This window comes from Harpia harpyja, chromosome 17 (genome assembly GCF_026419915.1).
Source record: "Harpia harpyja isolate bHarHar1 chromosome 17, bHarHar1 primary haplotype, whole genome shotgun sequence".
NCBI lineage: Eukaryota > Metazoa > Chordata > Aves > Accipitriformes > Accipitridae > Harpia > Harpia harpyja.
This window is the reverse complement of record NC_068956.1, coordinates 26269089-26290224: the sequence shown is the minus strand read 5'-3', so window position 1 is coordinate 26290224 and position 21136 is coordinate 26269089. Positions and strand designations below refer to the sequence as shown.

Here is a 21136-nt window from a genome sequence, read left to right as displayed (position 1 = left end):
TTATGTGATGCATGAGGTGAAGAAACATGTAAAATATAATCCCCTCAAGTGCTCAAAGCCACTAGACATTTGGAAATTTACCCTGTAACATTGATAAAACCTCCAAAATAATAGTGGCTAACTTCTGCTTACTAATCGTATTTGCTACATGCCCACCTAGTGTATTTCTAATTGACAGAAAACAAATACAATACTTTGTATTCTCTTTACAGCAAATAAAAAGCTGCATTTTAAAACTAGTCTCAAAACAAAAAGTCCAGTAACCACCAAATTCCAAACAGTTTCTTTGGTCATGGGGTTTTCATTCAATCTCAGCTTAATTCTCACTTGCACAGGATCAGAGGCAGCAAAACATTTATGGAAACAGATAAATCTGCACAGTGTCATCTTTAGTTAACCATTTCAGAAAAAAGGCAGCAAAGAACTTGCAGCACTAAAATATGTCATTTCATACTAACTTTAATCTCAAATGCTATTTATTTGCTCTTGGAGCTTCTATACATATGTGTACCCACACTATCCCACGCAGCTGCAGACCGAGGACCCCTAACATCTGTTTGGAGGTGCTGCCAGTGGTGACCAGAGATTCTGGCTTCAGTCTAAGCATATATGCACAGCAGATGTGCCCCCATACCTTTCTCTGCTATTAACCTCGTGTATTGGGTTTGCGTGGCCAGGTTTTGGTAGCGGCGGGGCTACAGGGGTGGCTTCTGTGAGAAGCTGCTAGAAGCTTCCCCCGTGTCCGACAGAGCCAATGCCAGCCGGCTCCAAGACGGACCTGCCGCTGGCCGAGGCCGAGCCCAACAGTGACCCTGGTAGCACCTCTGGGCTAATGGATTTAAGAAGGGGGGGAAAAAAATGTGCAATTGTAGCCAGCAAGAGGAGAATATGTGAGAAACAACTCTGCAGACACCAAGGTCAGTGAAGGAGGGGGAGGAGGTAACTGGTGAGTGATCTCTCCCTGTCCTTATCTCGACCCACGAGCTCTCATTATGTTTTCTTTCCCCATCCAGCTGAGGAGGGCAGTGATAGAGCGGCTTTGGTGGGCACCTGGCGTCCAGCCAGGGTCAACCCACCACACCTTATTATAACCCTTACCACCAGGACTTTCTCATCTTCCAGTGCGGTCTCTTCCCCACGTTGCCCTACACATTCTGCATCACACCAACCCCAGGCTGGCTGCTTCACTCACCCCTGGGTCTCTGTCATGTCCCAAGCCAGTGGTGAAAGGAGTTCCCACTTCACAGGGGCAGGTAGCTGCAATCCAGTCGGTCACAGATGGTATCCACACTTGAAGGCAGCTTCCCACTGCTGGGAGAAACCTCTGCAACAAGTAGTCGGGGTTGGGAGACACACTGCTTTTTAGTGGTTTGCATATATAGAAACCACTGGTTGGAAAACTCCGCAGGAAAATCCTATCACTTATTCTATCAAGTCTTGCAGAGGCACCTATTTTATTCACTGATAAATCAAACTCCAATTTTGGTCAGCATTTTTTTTTTTTTTTTTTTAATAAGGGAATTCACAAACAGGCAAACATTTCACCAGCAGTACCCTGGCACTTTCCATTCAGAATCCATTGATTTGTTTTCTATTGTAACATTACCAATTACAACATTTAAAACGAAGGAGCTCAAGTTCTTTACAAAGACTTATATTTCAAGAATGAAACCATTCATTGTCTGAAGTGCCAGTTTGATAAACGTGTATGTAATTGCAACAGAAATAGCTTGGCAAGGTGAGTTCAGTCCCACTGACAGTTTTTCAAACACTTTTTGAACCTGGTCCGAGCAATCCAAGACCATTTAAATCTGTAGCCGTGCCTTCTAGTAACAATTATGTTCAACTGCACCTATTGGAAGAGTAAGACTGAGGACTTAATGTTTTGAACTTGGGATCTAAAACAATGAAAAAATGCAGAATACCTTTAAAAAAATGGCTGAAACAAAGACCTGCTGATAAAATCCTTGTTATTTCCGAGTACAAGAAAAATGTACAGCTAATCTTATTTAGCATACAATACCCTCAGCAATGTGTCTATGAACTTAAAAGAGACTCCCATCTAGCAGAACAAGCGCTATACAAATCCAGTAACACCCAGATGTGAATCCCTCTGCTTACTCACCGCTGTCTTGCCACATTTTCCATTACTTTCTTCCTATTGACCTTGCTTCTCCTTGGCACTGTCACATATGGACAGGGATGCACTGCTCTAGCCATGAAAAACTCCTAGTGACAACACTAATGGGTGCTAACGTACAGTTAACTTTAATTCTTAGAAACATTTCTTTTTTTAGTGAATTTGCAGCTATGAATAACTAAAAGTTACATCTGATGTTCTTTCTTAGTGCTGCAAACTCTGGCCCAAATCTTACTAATTTTACTTAAAAAATAACCTGGCTCAGAAGAATATTCTGCCAAATTATATTTTCAGTTACCCAGGACATAAACTCAGTACATGCTGTAACATTAAATAGGAAAATTTCTACCACGTGTCCATCCTTCCTTGGATCCAAGGGGTGTATACATCAGGGTGAGCTTGTAGAACAGTAATTCTGAGAAGAGTAGAGTTCCTAACAGAATACCCACCTCAAGTTTAGTGTTGCAAATGATCTTTTTATCAAAGGATACAAACATCCCTGATTACAGAAGGTACTTCTTTCTTTTTTTTAAATGTCAGACAAAATAACTTCAGGAGTTGGGTGATCTTGTAAAATAAACCACTACTACCTAAATAATACTTCTTACACCATTACATCACCAAGACTACTGAATTTTATTATTTCTCAAACTCAGTAGAGTATGGATAAGTTTTCCATATTAAAAGCAGCAAAAATCAAGACTCATAGGAGCTTGTAATTAAAAGTCATCATGATATCTGACAGCTAAAATAACTGTTTCTCAGAAAAATAAAATGCATTAAAACCTTGTCTGCTACAATAAGATTTTAAGAAAAAAAAAAACCTCAAATGTAAATTGTTCAAGTACAGCCAGTGTGCAATTAAACTAGTTAGAAAATATAATTTAATAGTGCTTTGTTTCAAAATATACATAATATTGAAAAGTACTTATAAACCAAGAAAGTGAATATTTACCAAGTTTCAAACAGAGTTTCATCAAAATGAGGTAAATCTATGTCACCTGCCATTGAGCTTGGTGCTGAAATGGAGAACAGGTCTTCAAGGATATCCTCCCTAGTAGGACTTTCAAAAGCAAGTTTTTTCACACTAGGTTTGCTTATTGTATGAAGTTCCAAATTACTGTCCTTTACAGGACTGTAATAATTGTGGTCCTCGCTTGTCATTGCTGCTTGTGGTACACTGGTCTTCTCATCGGATGCTGTTGTTGCAACACTGCTATCCACCATTTCCATATACATACATTCATCTTCACTTTTTGGAGCCTCTAAGGAAGCAACAGTTGAAGTAGGGGACAGTAATTCTGCCAGGATTTCATCATTGTTATTATGGCTAGTGCACCCTGATACAGAGTTCGCATTAAATTCAGATTTATTATCTGCAACATCAATCTGATACTGCAGTTCCCTTAAAAAGCTCTGCAATAATTCACTGTCATTGTGAGATTCAGTCTGTGATGGGGTGCTTACATCTCTACTCACAGGTTTTTCATGTTTCATCTGTTCCACTGCCAGCCTATCCAGTGAAGCCAACTTCTTCTTTTTAGCATTAAGTTTTTTTAACAGTTTTAGGCGAAGTTTTTTCGTTTTGTCACTATCTGACTCTTCTGCCTTCCCAGAATTATAGCGAGGTGAATGGAACTGAGACACTTTACCTGAGGTACCCAACGTACTTCCTGACTTATTCCAAGTTGGACCTTCAATAGTGGTATGACTTGCTGTTGGAAGACGAGTGCTTTGAGAAAATCCTTTGAAATTTGATAAAGGATGAGTATTATTACTCTGAGGAACCACTGACGTCGGGGTCTCAGTTGTTTTGTTTGTACTTCTGCTTTGAAATCCACCAAAGTTACTTGCTCCCTTAACTGGCAACCGCACTTCACTTATTTTTTGCATTGAGGGAGTTTTGCAAGTTCTCTCATTCTTGAGAGCTGAGGCACTTGAAGGCATGAAAGAAGTATTCCTGCTTAATAATTTCTTTACCCAGCTTCCTACAAATCCTCTTTTTTGGTCTTTGTGTGAAGGCTGAAAGGAATTATTGGAAGAAGAAGAATTGGCAACCTGAGAATTAACTACAATTTTGCTTGTATCTTTCAAGTCAGGTGATTTTTGTATAATATTCTCTACTGGTGACAACTTCGTGTTTAGCTGTAGTTCTGAATTTATTCCATGTTCTCTGTTAGGTAAATTAGTTCTGTTATTTATTCTTTGAGCAAGCGATGAGTCAGATGGGTTGGAGTCGTGGGTTTTGGGCACCGGAGAAGTAATATTTGCTGAATTCAACTCTTCTAGAGGTAAGCAAATGCTGGAATTTTCATATAACGCGCATTTATTGTTCATAGCTAGACTAGTCGCAGCAAACTCTCCTGTATATGGAGTGTTAGCTGAAAAAGCTGATTCCTGCTGTTGCAGTGTGCCCACTTCAACAACAAGGTTATTTCCCACCATCTGTCCATTCAGCAGCGATTTACCTTCTGAGTCAACTTGAATTTCTTCAAGCATCAGTGTTACAAGATCATCATGTGCCAGATTTCCTAAACCATGATGTACAATACTTTCATCCTCAGCTACCCGCTGCTGTTTCTTATCTGGAGTTCTCACAGAATTCTCTTTGCGATGTTCTTCAGGTATTTTGTCTACAGTGTTATCAAAACCACAGTGCGACGCTGTGGAATTTGAGTGTACATTATTAAAAGGAAAATCTTCAGTGTTTTTACTCTGGAACTGTGAATTCAGTTCTTCTGGCACATGGGATGTTTTCTTTTCCCAGATAACAATATGAATCTCTGAAGGAGGAACTTCAAATCTTTTATGTCTCTTGCAATATGGCCCCTTTAAATCATCACACTCAAGCCAAGTTCCTGAAAAATAAATAGCAACCAGTGCAGAGACTCAGAGACTTTTAAAATGGAAGTCACTATCCTCAGGCACTTGTCAAATATTTTTATCAGCCCGTTCCCCTGACAAGCAGAAAAGAAAGGGGTTTTTTTCTCCATTCTTTATTACATCAGAGAAAACTGGGAGATCTCCATGGTAAAAAGATCAAACACAAGCAAAATTTGCAGCAATATTATAACAGGTCAGAGTAGGTCAACAAAAAAAACAAAGCTAAGGTTTTTTTTGTCTGAGCTAATGATGCTGACATGTTGTCTAAAAATACCCGCACAGGTCTGAGGGAAGAACTACGTCTCAAATTAAGTTTCTCTGTAGACCTTTACATTGCCTTGGTGGGAGGCACAGGGCTTTAAGAGAAACTGCTCTTTTTAATAATCTGCCTCATCATCTGCAAATTCTTCATAGATCATGAGCAAATATTTCACAGCTTTAAGAATTTCAAAATAGGTGTCTATGATGTAGAGGATGTTCCTAACTAGGCACTTCCCAGCTGCTTCCTCTTCCTATTTCTTCTTAAACTCTGGCAGTATGATTTAGACCATTTTCATTTTGTCACAACACTTGATAAGACTGCACTCCATTCTCTCTACAGAAGCATGAGAATCAATATATCACCACTTTTCACCACCTCTGATTATGGAGTTCCCATCAATGGTGCAACCATCATACCATTAGTAATGTTTCTAGCATGGATTTGTGCCTCCCGCCCCTCAGGTGCAGTAAAGTTCACAAATGAAAAGAAACTTCATTAATGCTGGTAGTTCCATAGGTTCCCTCGCTTCCAGCCAAGAACGGATTAATAACTGGCTTCAAAATAACCGATACCATTTGTCCCACAGCGATGCTCAGACTATATTTTTTAACGTCTACAAAGTTATGAAGGGAAACAGCTCTACCCAGATAACTTTTTGCCAGTGAGTACAGCGTAGGACAGAACACTGCTGAATAAATCAGTTAAACCTTCACTCTGAGTAACAAAGTTCCCACAATTATTCACAAAATTTTAATATGAAGTTTAGAATACAGACAAAATAAATCCTTGTTATTATATATGGACTGCTGAGACTACTGCAGTAACCCATAAAACAGCATTTGACGTAGACTTATGAAGTATTATAACAGAATTTATGGTTCTTACCATCAGGATTCAAAGACCAGGTTATGAAGTGCTTCTTATCTGTTTGATACTGAATAATAGAGGTTATTTGGTAGGTGTCTTCTTCAAACTGAAATGAATAGTTCTTCAGGTTGTTATGTGGCAAGCCTTCTACGAAATGGAACATTAATATTGAGGGTACTCTATAATAAAGAAACAATAAAGAACCAGTTTATTACACCAAAATAGTGGCAAAAGTTCCTAATGAAAAAGTAAGGCATCTCAAAGAGTATGTAGTTCTGCTCTTATTGTTCTACTTCCACACAGGACTCTTCAGATTGCACAGTAGTCAAGGCATAAGAATACCCCAACCGGACAGTCCATTTGGTTATAGATTAGGGGAAAAAACAACACCACATAAGGGATTTGGGGGAGTGGGAAAAAGGTGAAAAAAACCAGGAGACAACTGTGCCATAAGCACAGTAGGAAAGGACATTGTTCCCAAGTCAAATTAGTAAACAGATGATCAAACAACAGTTTTATCCACCAACAGCAGGGGTTATGAAAAGGCTGACACTGGATATCAGCTGTATATAGTCACTACTTGGTAGTAAGTATTTATGACCTGGCTCAAACACAGATGCTGGTCAGCATGTTAAACACTGCTCTATGTTTCATGTTTATTAAATGCTGAAATGGCAAAGAGTGTTTAAGAATGATCTAGAAATCTTAAAAAGTGAGTATTTATCAGTTTAAAGTTTAGAATCTCTGTAAACCCAAGATAATAGTTTGGTTTTGAAAGTGATATGCTCGATACATGAAGTCTCAGAATTTTATGTATTTTATTTTCAAGTTCACATATTCAAACTTACTTTTCCAAAATCATCTGTCTTCTTTGAGATCTATCACTACAGTTATTACATGGTCCAACATGAACAGCATTAAGTGGATGCCAATCAGGGATTATATTTGTGAATGTTGTTAGTGTTTTCCTAAATCTGGACATACACACACACACACACAAAAAAAATAAAAGGAGAAAATTGAGTTGCTGCTCAGAAAACAATAATTATACACACTTTACCAGGAGAAAAAAAGTTATAAAAATGTTATGACAAAGCCAAATTCTATTCATATTCATGCCAGTTGTGTGAATTCCACTGTGACTGCATCACATCCAAGTCAGCACTGAATTCAGTTCTGCCGAACAGTATCAGTCACCGTTTGTTTTCAGCAGCTCTGTGGCCTTCAGTTTCACATTATTTGCTCTTTCTCCCTTAGCATGTTATCTCTGTTTCCTTTCCAACATAAGACAGAGCTTGTAGCAGGATCTGCATAATTTACTAGCTAATACAGAATCTCAAGGAGAGAAGGAAGTGGTAACAAATTACCTCAGAACCCACGTTATACAAGGTCTTGTTTTCAAAAAACAGTACATTCAGAGCAGAGATTACACAGAGGTTATATTGTATGAAAATACAATGTACGGGATATTAAAGTGAAATAACGTAGTTTATTCATTCATTAGCCACAGAAAGGGCTTCCTTTATACTCAACCTAACCTAGATTTTTCAGCTTCTTAAAAAGACACAGTATGTAACAAAGGCTCTTGAACACATCCTATTAACCAGGACTACACATTAGCTAGCAGTGCAACAGATAGCATTAATCTCATCTCACTCGGGGATCTAGAATTTTATTGTATAAACCTAAGATAGTGGAGAGAAACAGGTATTTTTCAAGTGAGCTGTCTTCTGAAGGTGTCTCTCTTTTTCTTCCGACTCTAAAAAGAGCCTAAATTACTAGCTTGTACCTGCAACTACACAGAACTAAATCAATTCTCAAGAAATTACTTCCCTGTAATACTATTTTAAAATAGATAAATTATGTGAGAGAATCTCTGATTCTTTGCAATCCAAATGAATATTACAGATATTCTTCCATAGCAAAAGTGTACTAGGCATATATTCTTTAGAACCACAACAATTTGTATACTCGCAGCAAAATACCAGAGTGAGCATGGCCAGGGACTCACACAGTTACCTACTATTTCTTTCTTAATTAAGTGATAACATGGTTTCCTAAGACATGACATAGCAGTATACTATTTGCAAATGTAGCCTAAAAAAGTGGATCATGTAAAACTTCACCAACAAGCTTAAGCTGTACAAAACCTGGAGATCTGAAGAAAATAAACTATTACATGCAGATTTAAAAAGGTAAGGTAGAACAGTTATATAGAAGCTACTTAAATAAAAATCTCACCGGTCCTGGTATTTGTAGCCACAACATACACATTCAAACTTCCATGAAAATGAATGCAAGAATAGTTTCTCAGCTTGTTGATCCAGTTGTAAGAGTAGAGGGAGTGCAAACACTGGACTGTCCTTCTGACCTTCAAGGATGGGGCAGAAAAAACAGTCACTGAATATTTGAAATCAGCTTTCAGTACTTCAAAAAGGAAGAAAATAAGCTTATTGCTATGATTTTAATACCAGTTATCCCTTCAAGGCTGTATTTCTAATCCTCACAGCAAAGGGATTGATCCATGTTATTAGGTTGTTATCAATGACAATTTCATGGCTGAAGCATAGTTACAAAGATGAGAATACGCTCTCTAAAATGTCAAAACCAGTCAAGGGACAAACCAGCTGATCACACTGTAAAGTATGTGTATGTCACCAATAAAACCAAATGTATCCGCAAACTGTCTTGTATGCATATGTACATACATATTTTTATGTACTGATATACAAGGCTTTACATGTAGAGTTTCCTGAAAGTAAATACTGAGATGCTGCACTAATTACTTACCTAGTTCACACTTAAGCTGAGGCTGAAGCTGTGTAAACATTCTGTTTCTGATTTCATTGAGATGAGATTCTGCTTTTGGAAGAACATCTAAAGAAAAAAGTACATATGTCTTCATATATTTATGTGTAACACCCCCACCCTTTCACACACATATGTACCCCTAACACACACTCATTCTCTGCAATCTGATACCTTCCATATTGACCGATACTTGCCTAAAACTGCTGGTAAAATAGCCAATGCTTGGTATTAATTGATTTGAAAATTAGAGAAGAATTTACACAAGTTATACACATTTTACTGCAGCCTGCTAACCAGAAATTACTTGACCTGACTTAAATTATGGCTAACAGTGTGTACCAACAGCTAGATAGTAACAACATTTAAGGATAGTGTAACCAGACATTACAAACTCTGGAGATTTGGAGATTAAGAGTAGATTTTAAAACCTAAACATTAAGATCAAAAGACCAAAAATTTGCTTACATGCTTTCTAATGATGTTATACAATTCATAATAAAATACTTAAATGTGTTGTTCCAGATTAAATGCTAATTTCCTAACCCAGCCTTTAAAACAGTAAAAATATTTTTTTAAAAATGTATTTTATATATCTTAGTATGTCTTTTAAATTTGCAAGTTACATTGTTTCTTCACAAACATTCTTTAAGCACAAGCAAGAACATAACTTCTACTACACAATCATGATGATAACCTCTACAAATTAAAGGAAGGATTTAGAGTAGCTGTTGAAACCATTACTTATAAATTCTATGATATAAAAAAGGTAAACAGAAGTTTCTTGCAGCTTTATTGCTTTTGATTGTTTTTAAAAACAACTGTATGTAAAAGATGCTGCAAAATTACACAGAAGGGCAGAATAAATACTACACTTTTTCTCCACAACAGTGCTCTTAATCCAATCCCCTCTCCACTGTAGCCCAAATAAACTGATTTGTTTTGCAGCAATTCCTGGAAATGAAAAGGTTTAAGTTAATCTCAAACGACACTATATTCCAACACCTAACATCTCCATTTAAGGGTTCTTGCACACCAGAGCTCCTTGGCAAACACAGCACAACAGAGGTGAAAGAAAAACATCTCAGACAGGTTCTGCGATGGTAGAGGGCTTCCAGGTGATAGCTGAAAACCTAAAATCAAGCACCCTGACTTTCTGGCAAGCAGAGTACATGAACTACTTCAGAATCTTTTTGGATTTCTTTTCCCCCCCTCTGTAAAATAGTATGATTTCTCTGCCACAAGGTGGATTAAACCATTTTTGATACACTTATTATTTTTCCCAGCAAAGATAGGACATTTTTTAAGTTATCAAATGCTGTTCTGGGACCATAGCCTCTATATTCAAACACACACTTTTCTTGGAATGCCTATAGAAAAAAAAATTCATGAAAGGTACTGGCTTACCAGAGATCTGTATTAATTCTCTAAGAGATGATCTCTTAGAAGTTCAGACTTATGACACCAATGGGTCAGTTCAAGAGGACTAATCATAGAATCATAGAATGGTTTGGGTTGGAAGGGACCTTAAAGATCATGTAGTTCCAACCCCCCTGCCATGGGCAGGGACACCTTCCACTAGACCAGGTTGCTCCAAGCCCCATCCAACCTGGCCTTGAACACTGCCAGGGATGGGGCATCCACAACCTCTCTGGGCAACCTGTTTCAGTGCCTCACTACCCTCACAGTGAAGAACTTCTTCCTCACTTATCATCTAAATCTACCCTCTTGCAGCTTAAAGCCATTATCCCTTGTCCTATCACTACATGCCTTTGTAAAAAGTCCCTCTCCGACTTTCTTGTAGTCCCCCATCAGGTACTGGAAGGCTGCTGTAAGGTCTCCCTGGAGCCTTCTCTTCTCCAGGCTGAACAACCCCAACTCTCTCAGCCTGTCTTCATGAGATAGGTGCTCCAGCCCCCGATCATCTCTGTGGCCCACCTCTGGACCCGCTTCAACAGGTGCATGTCCTTCTTATGTTGGGGGCCCCAGAGCTGGATGCAGTACTCCAGGTGAGGTGTCATGAGAATGCAGTAGAGGGGGAGAACCACCTCCTTCAACCAGCTGGCCAGGGTTCTTTTGATGCAGCCCAGGATACAGTTGGCTTTCTGGGCTGCAAACACACATTGCCAGCTCATGTTGAGCTTCTCATCAACCAACACTCCCAAGCCCTTCTCCTCAGCAAGACCAGATCTTAGTTTAAAGAGTCTTAAACTGAATCTGCGGTACAGAAAATGATCAAAGACTGTACTAGTAGATTACAGTGACACATCCTCCTCTGACTCCAGCTGTGCTGCCTAGAAGGTTGCCCCCAGCTGCCCATCACTGCCCCTGTGCTGGGAGGTTAAAGTCCTCGAACGTGTTAAGCTGCACATGTGAGTAGTCACTAACCCTTCCCAGAAAATATGAACCAGGTTAATGTGTTTGACTAATTTTGACTGAAACAGGTTAGGAAGCACTATCATCCACAGCACAGCTTGCAGACCTCAGGGGAAGCATTCCTTCAGTGAGCACAGCTGGAGCTAGAAGAGAACATATGTTCCCAGCTTTACTATTTTTTGTGTGACAAAGCAACTGCCCACTTATACAACAAAAAAGATTTTGAAGATTAAGATTAGAACAGCATCCTCATATGTTAACCAATAGAGGGGAAGGAAACAAAGTAAGGCTCAATTACATAAACAATTCACAAATTCTCTATGTGGGATATGACAAAAAAATTCATGGTAATGAGTTGTAACTCATTCTTTTGTGATCTTGAAATAGAACAGAGGCATATTTGCTAAATTCCACATATTTGTAGCAGATCAGATCAGTCTGAATACGAAGAAACAGCAGCTAAGTTTACTCACCTTTTACTTTACTCCTTTTACAGGTATTCAGAAGCACAGTTGCTTGATTATATTTTGTTAAGAGTTTCTGGAGCAAACATTTTCCATCATTATAGTCTTCTGCTAGAGCAAATTTTAATGTTTCTAAGTGTACCAGTGCTGACAAAATACAATCTAACCAACAAAGATTATGCACGTTTCTCCACTGAAGACATAAATCTGTGTTATTAGTGGAACCTTCACCATCTTTGAGCAAAATTTCTGATGTTGTTGAGCAAAGTTCAGAATTTGGCAAGAGTTGTGTTCTGCAACTAGAAGTCTGAGGTGGACTTTCTTGATAGTCCTTGGCGTTGGTGGTTGTTTCAAAATCCACCTTCTGCAGGCAGGACTCCACATTGTTACTAGGTTTCTGCTGGTCATTTTGTAACACATCATGTAGGCTTGACTTGGGAATACATAAGCTATTCTGATAGCATTTAACAACAGGGTCTGTATTAATAGTATGCTCAATGTCTACCACATTATTAGTTCTTGCTTTTTTTGGATGTGATTGAACAGGAGAAAAGTCACTGATGTTACATAATTTCCTTTTCTTATCAGTAGATGAAACTCGATGATTTTCTGAATCAGCAGAAGTAATTATGCTGTTTAATGGTTTATAACCAAGTGGGTAGATACACTACAGGAAAGAAAGAAAGAAAGTTACAGTGAAATCAGTTTCAGGCGAACAAGAGCTAAAAAAAATCACATACCATACTCTTGAAATGGAATATAGGATTTCTGTAAAGTGATATTTTAACGAAATCAATACATAAATTCAACATATGTATGACAGAAAGGGTGTTTTATCTAACCATTGTCTTATAAGCAATTGTGAAGTAAATGTATCAGTAGTGATAAACAACACTACTTTTCCAGGAAATGCTTCCAACCCCTGAAAACTACCTAATTTTGCTAAGGAGAGTCCTCTTCTCTTACTCACCTAAATCCATTCCTTTAGGGCAACGATTTGGCATTATCATCTTGTGCCTGAGACTACTGGTGCCAAAAGTGGCAGGGTATCTTTCAGGCTAGCCTGATGCATTAGACCAGGTGTTTGTAGGGCCTTACATATATAGCTATTCTCCAACCAGAATATAGTCAAATCGCTATTACCAATCTCCAGAATGATACTATGATTATTTAAAAACAGGGAGGGATGGGAAAAGCAACTCAGAGACCCATATCTAGTCTAGTCTACTAATTTAAGGGCACCAGTCCATATGGGATTGCTATACCCTCCCCCCATACAAAGAGTGGCGGAGAAAGGAAAGGCAGCAAAATCATGACTCAAATATTAAACAGCAAAGAAATCCAGCTAAGGTTAAACTTAAAAGGGGAAAAAAAAAAAGAAAAGAAAAGAAAAACATTGTAATTATAATTACAAACCTATTTGCATTACCCAGACTTAAGGCAGGGAAAATGGGAGACTCACATCTGCAGGAGTCGTGTATTAGTCACATGAATCATCAAATTTTTGCCTTGTATTCTGATTAGTACAAAGATTTATTTAGTACCACTTGTGTTCCTGTATTGGCTTTGTGTGGCAAGGTTTTGGGGGGGGGGGGGGGGTTACAGGGGTGGCTTCGGTAAGAAGCTGCTAGAAGCTTCCCCTGTGTCCCACAGAGCCAATACCAGCCGGCTCTAAGATGGACCCGCCGCCGGCCAAGGCCGAGCCCATCAGCGATAGTGGTAGTGCCTCTGTGATAACAGATTTAAGAAGGAAAAAAAAAAGTTGCTGGGACAGACAGAAACGGCAGCCAGAGAGAGGAGTGAGAACATGTAAGAGAAACAACCCCGCAGACACCAAGGTCAGTGAAGAAGGAGGGGGAGGAGATGCTCCAGGTGCCAGAGCAGAGATTCCCCTGCAGCCCGTGGGGAAGACCATGGTGAGGCAGGCTGTCCCCCTGCAGCCCAGGGAGGTCCACGGTGGAGCAGATCTCCACCTGCAGTCCGGGGAGGACCCCACGCCGGAGCAGGTGGGTTCCCGAAGGAGGCTGTGACCCCGTGGGAACCCCGCGCTGGAGCAGGCTCCTGGCAGGACCTGCGGATCTGTGGAGAGAGGAGCCCACTGAGCAGGTTTTCTGGCAGGACTTGTGACCCCGTGGGGGACCCACGCTGGAGCAGCGTGCTCCTGAAGGACTGCACGCTGTGGAAGGGACCCACGCTGGAGCAGTTCATGAAGAACTGCAGCCCGTGGGAAGGACCCACGTTGGAGTTCGTGGAGGACTGTCTCCCGTGGGAGGGACCCCACGCTGGAGCAGGGGAAGAGTGTGATGAGTCCTGCCCCTGAGGAGGATGAAGTGGCAGAAATAATGTGTGATGAACTGACCGTAAACCCCATTCCCTGTCCCCCTGCGCCGCTGGAGGGGGTAGGTAGAGAATCCGGGAGTGAAGTTGTGCCTGGGAAGAAGGGAGGGGTGGAGGGAAGGTGTTCTGAGATTTGGTTTTATTTCTCATTACCCTCCTCTGGTTGATTGGTAATAAATTGAGTTAATTTTCCCCAAGTTGAGTCTGTTTTGCCCGTGACGGTAATTGGTGAGTGATCCCTCCTGTCCTTATCTCAACCCACGAGCCCTTTGTTATATTTTCTCTCCCCTGTCCAGCTGAGGAGGGGAGTGATAGAATGGCTTTGGTGGGTACCTGGCGTTCAGCCAGGGTCAACCTGCCACAGTTCCCTTGTTATATAAGCAAAACTCTCCTTTATTCATTTTAATCTATTCTTTTTAATTCTTTAGGGTAGCTAGCTATGCCTAAACACCGCACATACACAGGTTAGTTATGGTTTTGTCTACATACAGGTAAACATCATCCAGCGTATGGACTCAGACGGGTCTTGATTTCAACAGTCTGCTTACCACCAAAAAAAATCTTGAACTTAAAGAGGTGTAACTGCTGAAGATAAAGGCCCCTGCACAACCAAATAAAACTGTTAATTAGTGTAATACCTGAGGATTTTCACAAAGAAAAATGGACTCTTGAAAATTAATGCGGTAAGTCCGTAAAACTTGGATCTGGCCCTTCTCTTTGCAGACTGGACAATATTCCTGTGCAGTTGTTTCCACAGGATTACAGTTCTAAAAATAAAAAAAAAAAAAGAAAGCCACAATAGCATAAATTTATGTATTTCATATATTATCCCAAGGTAAGACATACATACATACCAAGATAGAAAACCAACGTGCAACTTCTAAATATAATACCTAATACAATATAAAAAAGTAAACTAGATTTTTTAAAAAATATTTATAAGATATATATTTGTATGGTAGCGTTCTAAATAAATTTATCTTTTGATTTAAATATTCAACTATTTAATAAGGTATCTTTAACAACGCAATTATGCAACATTTCATTCTACTTGAACTAAACCACAGGACACTTATTGCCAGGGAACATAAGCTCAGATCTTTGAAAGACAAATCAATTTTCATAGGAATGCAAACAGTTGTAAAAATAGTGCCAGTAAAAAAGTCATAGGCACAGATTTACTTAGAATAATCTTTCGCCATTGTTATAGATTTCCGTGGAAAATAATTTTGAGAATTTTTTTTGTAAAATTAAGACCAATTAAAAATCTCTCAAAGCAGAGAAAAATATGAACTTTGCACACATGTAAAACAAGTTTCAACTGACTTTTCCCAAATACCCCACCATGTGGAGTGTCGATTTCCCTATACCAGTCCCTTCTCCAATCACTTGCAAACCATTTGTAGTCTTCTGGGTATCCATCATTCTGAGCCACTGGCTAATTTATGTCACTTGTTACAATGTCATGACCACTAAGGATTTTTCAAAGACTCCTGAAAAATAAGAAGTGAATAAAACAATTAAAGAAAAATTAGATTAAATTTTGGGGAAAAAAAAAAAATACCAACAATAACGCAGCCTGTATATTCTGTGGAAATTAATTCAGAAGAGTATTTTCTTAACTGAAAATACCTATTTTCTAACGCAGATTATTAACTCTAAACTTTAAATTAAGTCACATAATAGGTTTAACAGCTTTAGGCCCTAAATTTGCAAGCTTATCTATTCTTTGCACTCTACAAGGTCTCACATATTTTCCAAGTACACTATACTTGGCAGAAATGTAGATGTCTTGCCTGGGCATCTCAGCTTACTGCGTCTAACCCTCAGAAAGAATGAACTTCTTTAAAAACGGCTACAGTAAGATGCCATACAGTTATAGATGGTTGCTGAGGAACGTTAAAAAAAACCAACCAACCAAAAAAACCCCACTGTTGTATCTTTCAAAACAGTGAATTTATTGCATAATAAACTATTAAAAGTTCATCCTGCAAACACAGCAATTTTTAACTACAGAAGGGCATTCTGCTGTTACTGCCACTTTCTGGAAACTTATCCTAATGTTATTTTAACAACGTTACAGACTTCCTAGCAAACTAAAGCTCTTCCAGAGGTATCATTGCTATGTAAGTCTACTGCATATTTTACAAATGACATTAACTATTCCATTTCAAATGATTTCTCAAATTCAGGCCCAAATTTTGCCTTTCTCACATATTACACACAGACACATTTGCGGAGGACAGATTCAGTATGAACCAGCTGCACATCAGAAGGCAGCTCCTTAAGTCAATTCCATCACTAGCACTGAGGCTAACTACACCCTGAATCAGCCAGAAAAACACAGAGGTTTAGAACTACAGGAACCCAATTCTGCCCCTGCTGACTTCAAATGGAACTAACTAGAATAAATACATATCTCTTTTAAAAAGCGGGAGGAAGTTAAGGTGAGTTGAATTGCAAAGTCATGAACATAATAGCTTTCCTTCTGCCATGACTGTTCCCCTTTCATCACTTCCACTGAATGACATCCTCTCCCACACCATGATGTCCTTTCAACCCTTTCTTACACTACAGCACTAACTCAGATTATAGTTCCTTTCAAAAAAAAAAAAAAAAAAAAAATTCCCAAGACATTCTTGGAGACCTGTGCAAATACCAGTTCAACCCAAAACCATTTATAATACTGGGCAAGGAAAGACCCTACAGAACTGGACAGAACGCTAAAAACCAACAGAGCATGAATAAAAAAAGCACAGTAGGAAAATGTAACAACTCGTTTCAAATCAGTTCCCAATGGCTACTTAAGAGAGGGTCAAAATGAGATGACAGTGTGCCCTATTGACACTTCCAATGTGTTCAGCAGCACTATTCAGAACTACCGGGCTGCAGCATGTAAAGACAGTATACCTTGACTTATAAAACTAATAGTTGTAAGGGAAGGTAAGAACATACAAATATCAACCCACGTGCCTTAGAGCGCGTGTTTAGTTTTCGTTTTCAATGTAGAGTTGGAAGGTGTACAATAAACAGCATGGTCCCAGGCTCACTCAAGGTAAAAATTAATGAATTAGCTCAAAGTATACAAACTTTTTCGACTATACAGGAAAGGCAAGCTCTCCAGTTTTTCACACAGTGGCAACAGCACTATCGCACTGTGACTCAACTCTATTATCATATATTTGGTCTAGCCAGGAACTCGATTTTTTTTTTTAATATGTAATTACAAGTTGTGCAGATATCAACCACACTAAAACACATAACAACTTTACTCTCCATGCTATGGCTAGTAAGAAAATGTCTCTAACTTGTTCAGGGGACTTTTAGTCAATTCCTTGGCCTGGAGCAGTCTCAGCTCTTCAGAGTAAATAAAATACATAGATCACATGACTGGAACTGTAGGCAATTTCTCACCACATAAATACAACACACACTCAAAAATGTTAATAACACTAACAACCCACAGGTTATTCCTTTTTAAGCATGCCTTGGTTTTATAAAACATATTTATTTCTTTGCAAGTCCCTGTTTTCCCTGTCATCCCTCTCAAGAGGAAAGCAAGTATTTTTTTCAGTTATGTTCTCTGTTACTTCTGCTCTTCTTTTTAAAGCTTAAATACTGTTCTGAGATGTACAATACCTCCCGCAACTATGATGACCCAGCAATAGTACTATAGTACTGGAGTCCAAGACTTTTATTGCACTTATGAATATAATAAACATTAAAAAAAATATTAATTGTCCTTTTATTTCATAGACATACACACAATAAGCAAATAAAACAGGTCTGCCAGTACTAGATAAGCAGAGTGGTACCAAGTGGCCTGCCTGTACATTTCAGTATTTGTAATATTACAGCAAGTTATTAGTGATCTTTGTACAATGTACAAAATTCAGGCATCAGATCAACAGTTGCCAAGACAAACAGCCAATTAATAAAAGATTGCTGTATCAAGTACTAAACAACCCACTGGAGCATTACAGATGGGAAAGTACACAAGAATGCGCTTTCAAGCTTACTGGGTCATGTTTTAAACCATTTATGCTACTTTCCTTCTTTTATCCTGGATACTTGAAAAATGTAATGCAAAATATGCTATGGACCTGATGTAATTACTAAGGCTATGGTTATGTTTCCTTGAGTAGATGAGTTGATCTAAAGGCTTGCTGCTGCAGAATGGGGAGGTCTCTTTTTTTTTTGTCTTCTTCTTCTTTCTCCCACCACCTTCCCTGACAGCTCACATCCTCATGAGACTTTCCACAAGCTAACTGAATGCACAAACCAGTAGAAAACTCAATAAAGCACAAGTTTTTCTGCTATTCTAGTGAGTTAAATTGGCCTATGAAAAGATCTGATGAGCTACAGAGCTGACAGGGCAGAAGACAGAAAATAAGAAAAAGGTGAGGGACTGGAAAGATATGGGTTTGATGGATGGACTGTTAGATGGCTAAGGAATTGGCTGGATGGCTGCATCCAAAGAGCTGCAGTTGACAGCTCAATGTCCCAAGTAGAAACGGTAATGAGTGGTGTCCCTCAGGGGTCTGTACCGGGACCAGCACTGTTTAATATCTTTCTTCATCAATGACATAGACAGCGGGATCGAGTGCACCCTCACTGGGTTTGCGGATGACACCAACTGAGTGGTGCAGTTGATACCCTAGAGGGAATGGATGCCATCCAGAGGGACCTTGACAGGCTGGAGAGGTAGGCCTGTGTGAACCTCATGAGGTTCAACAAGGCCAAGTGCAAGGTCCTGCACCTGGGTCGGGGCAATCCCAAGCACAAATACAGGCTGGGGGATGAATGGATTGAGAGCAGCCCTGCGGAGAAGGATTTGGGGGTGCTGGTGGATGAAAACCTGGACATGAGCTGGCAATGTGTGCTCACAGCCCAGAAAGCCAACCGTATGCTGGGCTGCATCAAAAGCAGCGTGGCCAGCAGGCCAAGGGAGGGGATTCTGCCCCTCTACTCTGCTCTGGTGAGACCCCACCTGCAGTACTGCATCCAGCTCTGGGGTCCTCAGCACAGGAAAGACATGGACTTGTTGGAGCGAGTCCCAAGGAGAGCCATGAAAATGATCAGAGGGATGGAACATCTCTCCTATGAGGAAAGGCTAAGAAAGTTGGGGTTGTTCAGCCTGAAGAAGTGAAGGCTCTGGGGAGACCTTATTGCAGCCTTTCAGTACTTAAAAGGAGGCTTATAAGAAAGATGGAGAGTCTTTTTACCAGGGCCTGTAGCAAGAGGACAAGGTGCAATGGTTTTAAATTTAAAGAGGATAGATTTAGATTGGACGTAAGGAAGAAATTCTTTACAATGAGGGTGGTGAGACACCGGAACAGGTTGCCCAGAGAAGTTGTGGCTGCTCCATCACTGAAAACGTTCAAGGTCGGGTTGGATGGGGCTCTGAGCAGCCTGATCTAGTTGAAGATGTCCCTGCCCATGGCAGGGGGGTTGGACTAGATGATCTTTAAAGGTCCCTTCCAACCCAAACCATTGCATGATTCTACGGTAAAAGAGCCATGGACCTTTTGATAATAGTAAGCTGTACCTTGTGAAACAGTACCTTATAAACAGAAATCAGTTACAAACTGCAGTAAGCAGGTGACAGATCACTGATTACATTACAGTGAAAAGAACATCTCCTCTTTGTTTAAAGGCTAAAGGCACACTTAAGAATGACCTTCTTGTAAATCACCTTACAAGTCTTTCCTTGATCAAGGGGACATTGAAAAGATTAAAAGAAACAAACAAAAGTCTGAGAAAAAAAAGAAACATTTCCATTGTGTTATTAGTTACCTATCCTCTCCTTATACAAGAAGAAATCAGAGTATTAAGTTTTTTCTTCATCTGAGCTAGTAACTATAAATATTCAATCACAGCCGATCAAAAAAACCCCTAAACCCCAAAAACCCAAACTATTTTGGCCACAAAATGTATTCCATTAAGTGCAATAGTAACAAGACATCATTGCTGTCAGAAAGTAACCCTCTCTACAGGGAAGCCTGTAAGTGCTGGGCAGAATTGCAAATCTCCCTTATGTGGAAGCAAACAGAAATTTCTTTCCTGCAAGAAGCCTAAGGCAGACTAAAGCAAATAAAGATAAAACTGATCAAGTTGCAAAATAAACCAGCATGCAGCGTTATTACTCCGCTGTTCTAAAAGTTTCCGATACAGTCAACCTCCTCACGTTAAATGCTTATATAGGTGTATGACACGGGACAGGGACTACGCGTTTTGCTGACAAATCATTCAGTCCTTCTGAAAAGGACGTGCGTTAGCGTGGGAAGAAAACAGCCTCAACTAGTGCAGTTTATTATAGCTTCAGCTAAGAGGTGCGAGATTTCAGGAAGGGACTTGGCGTCGGCAGAGCCTCGGTCTCTGACCCAAGGCAGTGGAAACGAGGGGCACGGGGGTGGGATGCCAGCTAACCAGCTGCCAGGGCCATGCTGGTTGCTGCCCTTCCTTCCACGCCACAAGCTGCCCAACACTTCCAGATGAACCTATGGCTAAACAGCCTCCTTACTTCCTAATCCACACCCAGAGCGATCCATACGCAATGGAAAGGCTGCAGAAGAAAAAAAGCGTTTATGGAGTTAATTGTTCGAACATAAGAAAACCGTGCAAGGGGGATATACCTACATACGCACACGCACCAGTACCTCCCCAAGCGCATCTTCCAGCCTCACCCGCCCAGAGGCAACGCACACCTTAACCGCACAGCTACTGACGTGAAATACTCAGTCGGCATTCAGAAACCCCCGAGACAACCGCTCCGCCACGGCCCACCCAACAACCCTACCCCCGCAGCCCACCCCCGGGGCCCGGCGCCGCGCACGCCGGCACCAACCCCCTCCCGGCGACACCGACTGGGCCCCGGGCTCCGCTCTCACCTACCGCCGTACCTCAGCTCCCCGCGCCGCCGACTCCCGGCCCTCGGCGATCGCGCTCCCCGGCGCCCTGCGAAGCACACAGCAGCCCTAAACCCCAGCTCCCCTCAGC

At 40.3% G+C, this 21136-nt stretch overlaps 1 protein-coding gene across 4 annotated transcripts; it reads right to left on the bottom strand.

The window, feature by feature from the left end:
* Positions 1-1638: 1638 nt before the first annotated feature.
* On the bottom strand, positions 1639-21122 carry USPL1 (ubiquitin specific peptidase like 1). Of its 4 annotated transcripts, none has more exons than XM_052812518.1 (9): positions 21032-21122; positions 15464-15630; positions 14776-14904; positions 11810-12467; positions 8943-9029; positions 8394-8523; positions 7001-7126; positions 6171-6331; positions 1639-4998 (listed from the first exon to the last, which is right to left on the bottom strand). In XM_052812518.1, exons 2-9 carry the CDS (start codon positions 15560-15562, stop codon positions 3092-3094), a joined length of 3297 nt encoding a protein of 1098 aa, XP_052668478.1. In that variant the 5' UTR covers positions 15563-15630; positions 21032-21122; the 3' UTR covers positions 1639-3091. The 4 variants fall into 4 exon arrangements, with proteins under 4 accessions (XP_052668478.1, XP_052668479.1, XP_052668477.1 ...); XM_052812519.1 differs by having other exon boundaries at positions 21028-21070; XM_052812517.1 differs by lacking the exon at positions 21032-21122 and having other exon boundaries at positions 15464-20939.
* Between the last annotated feature and the right edge of the window lie 14 nt (positions 21123-21136).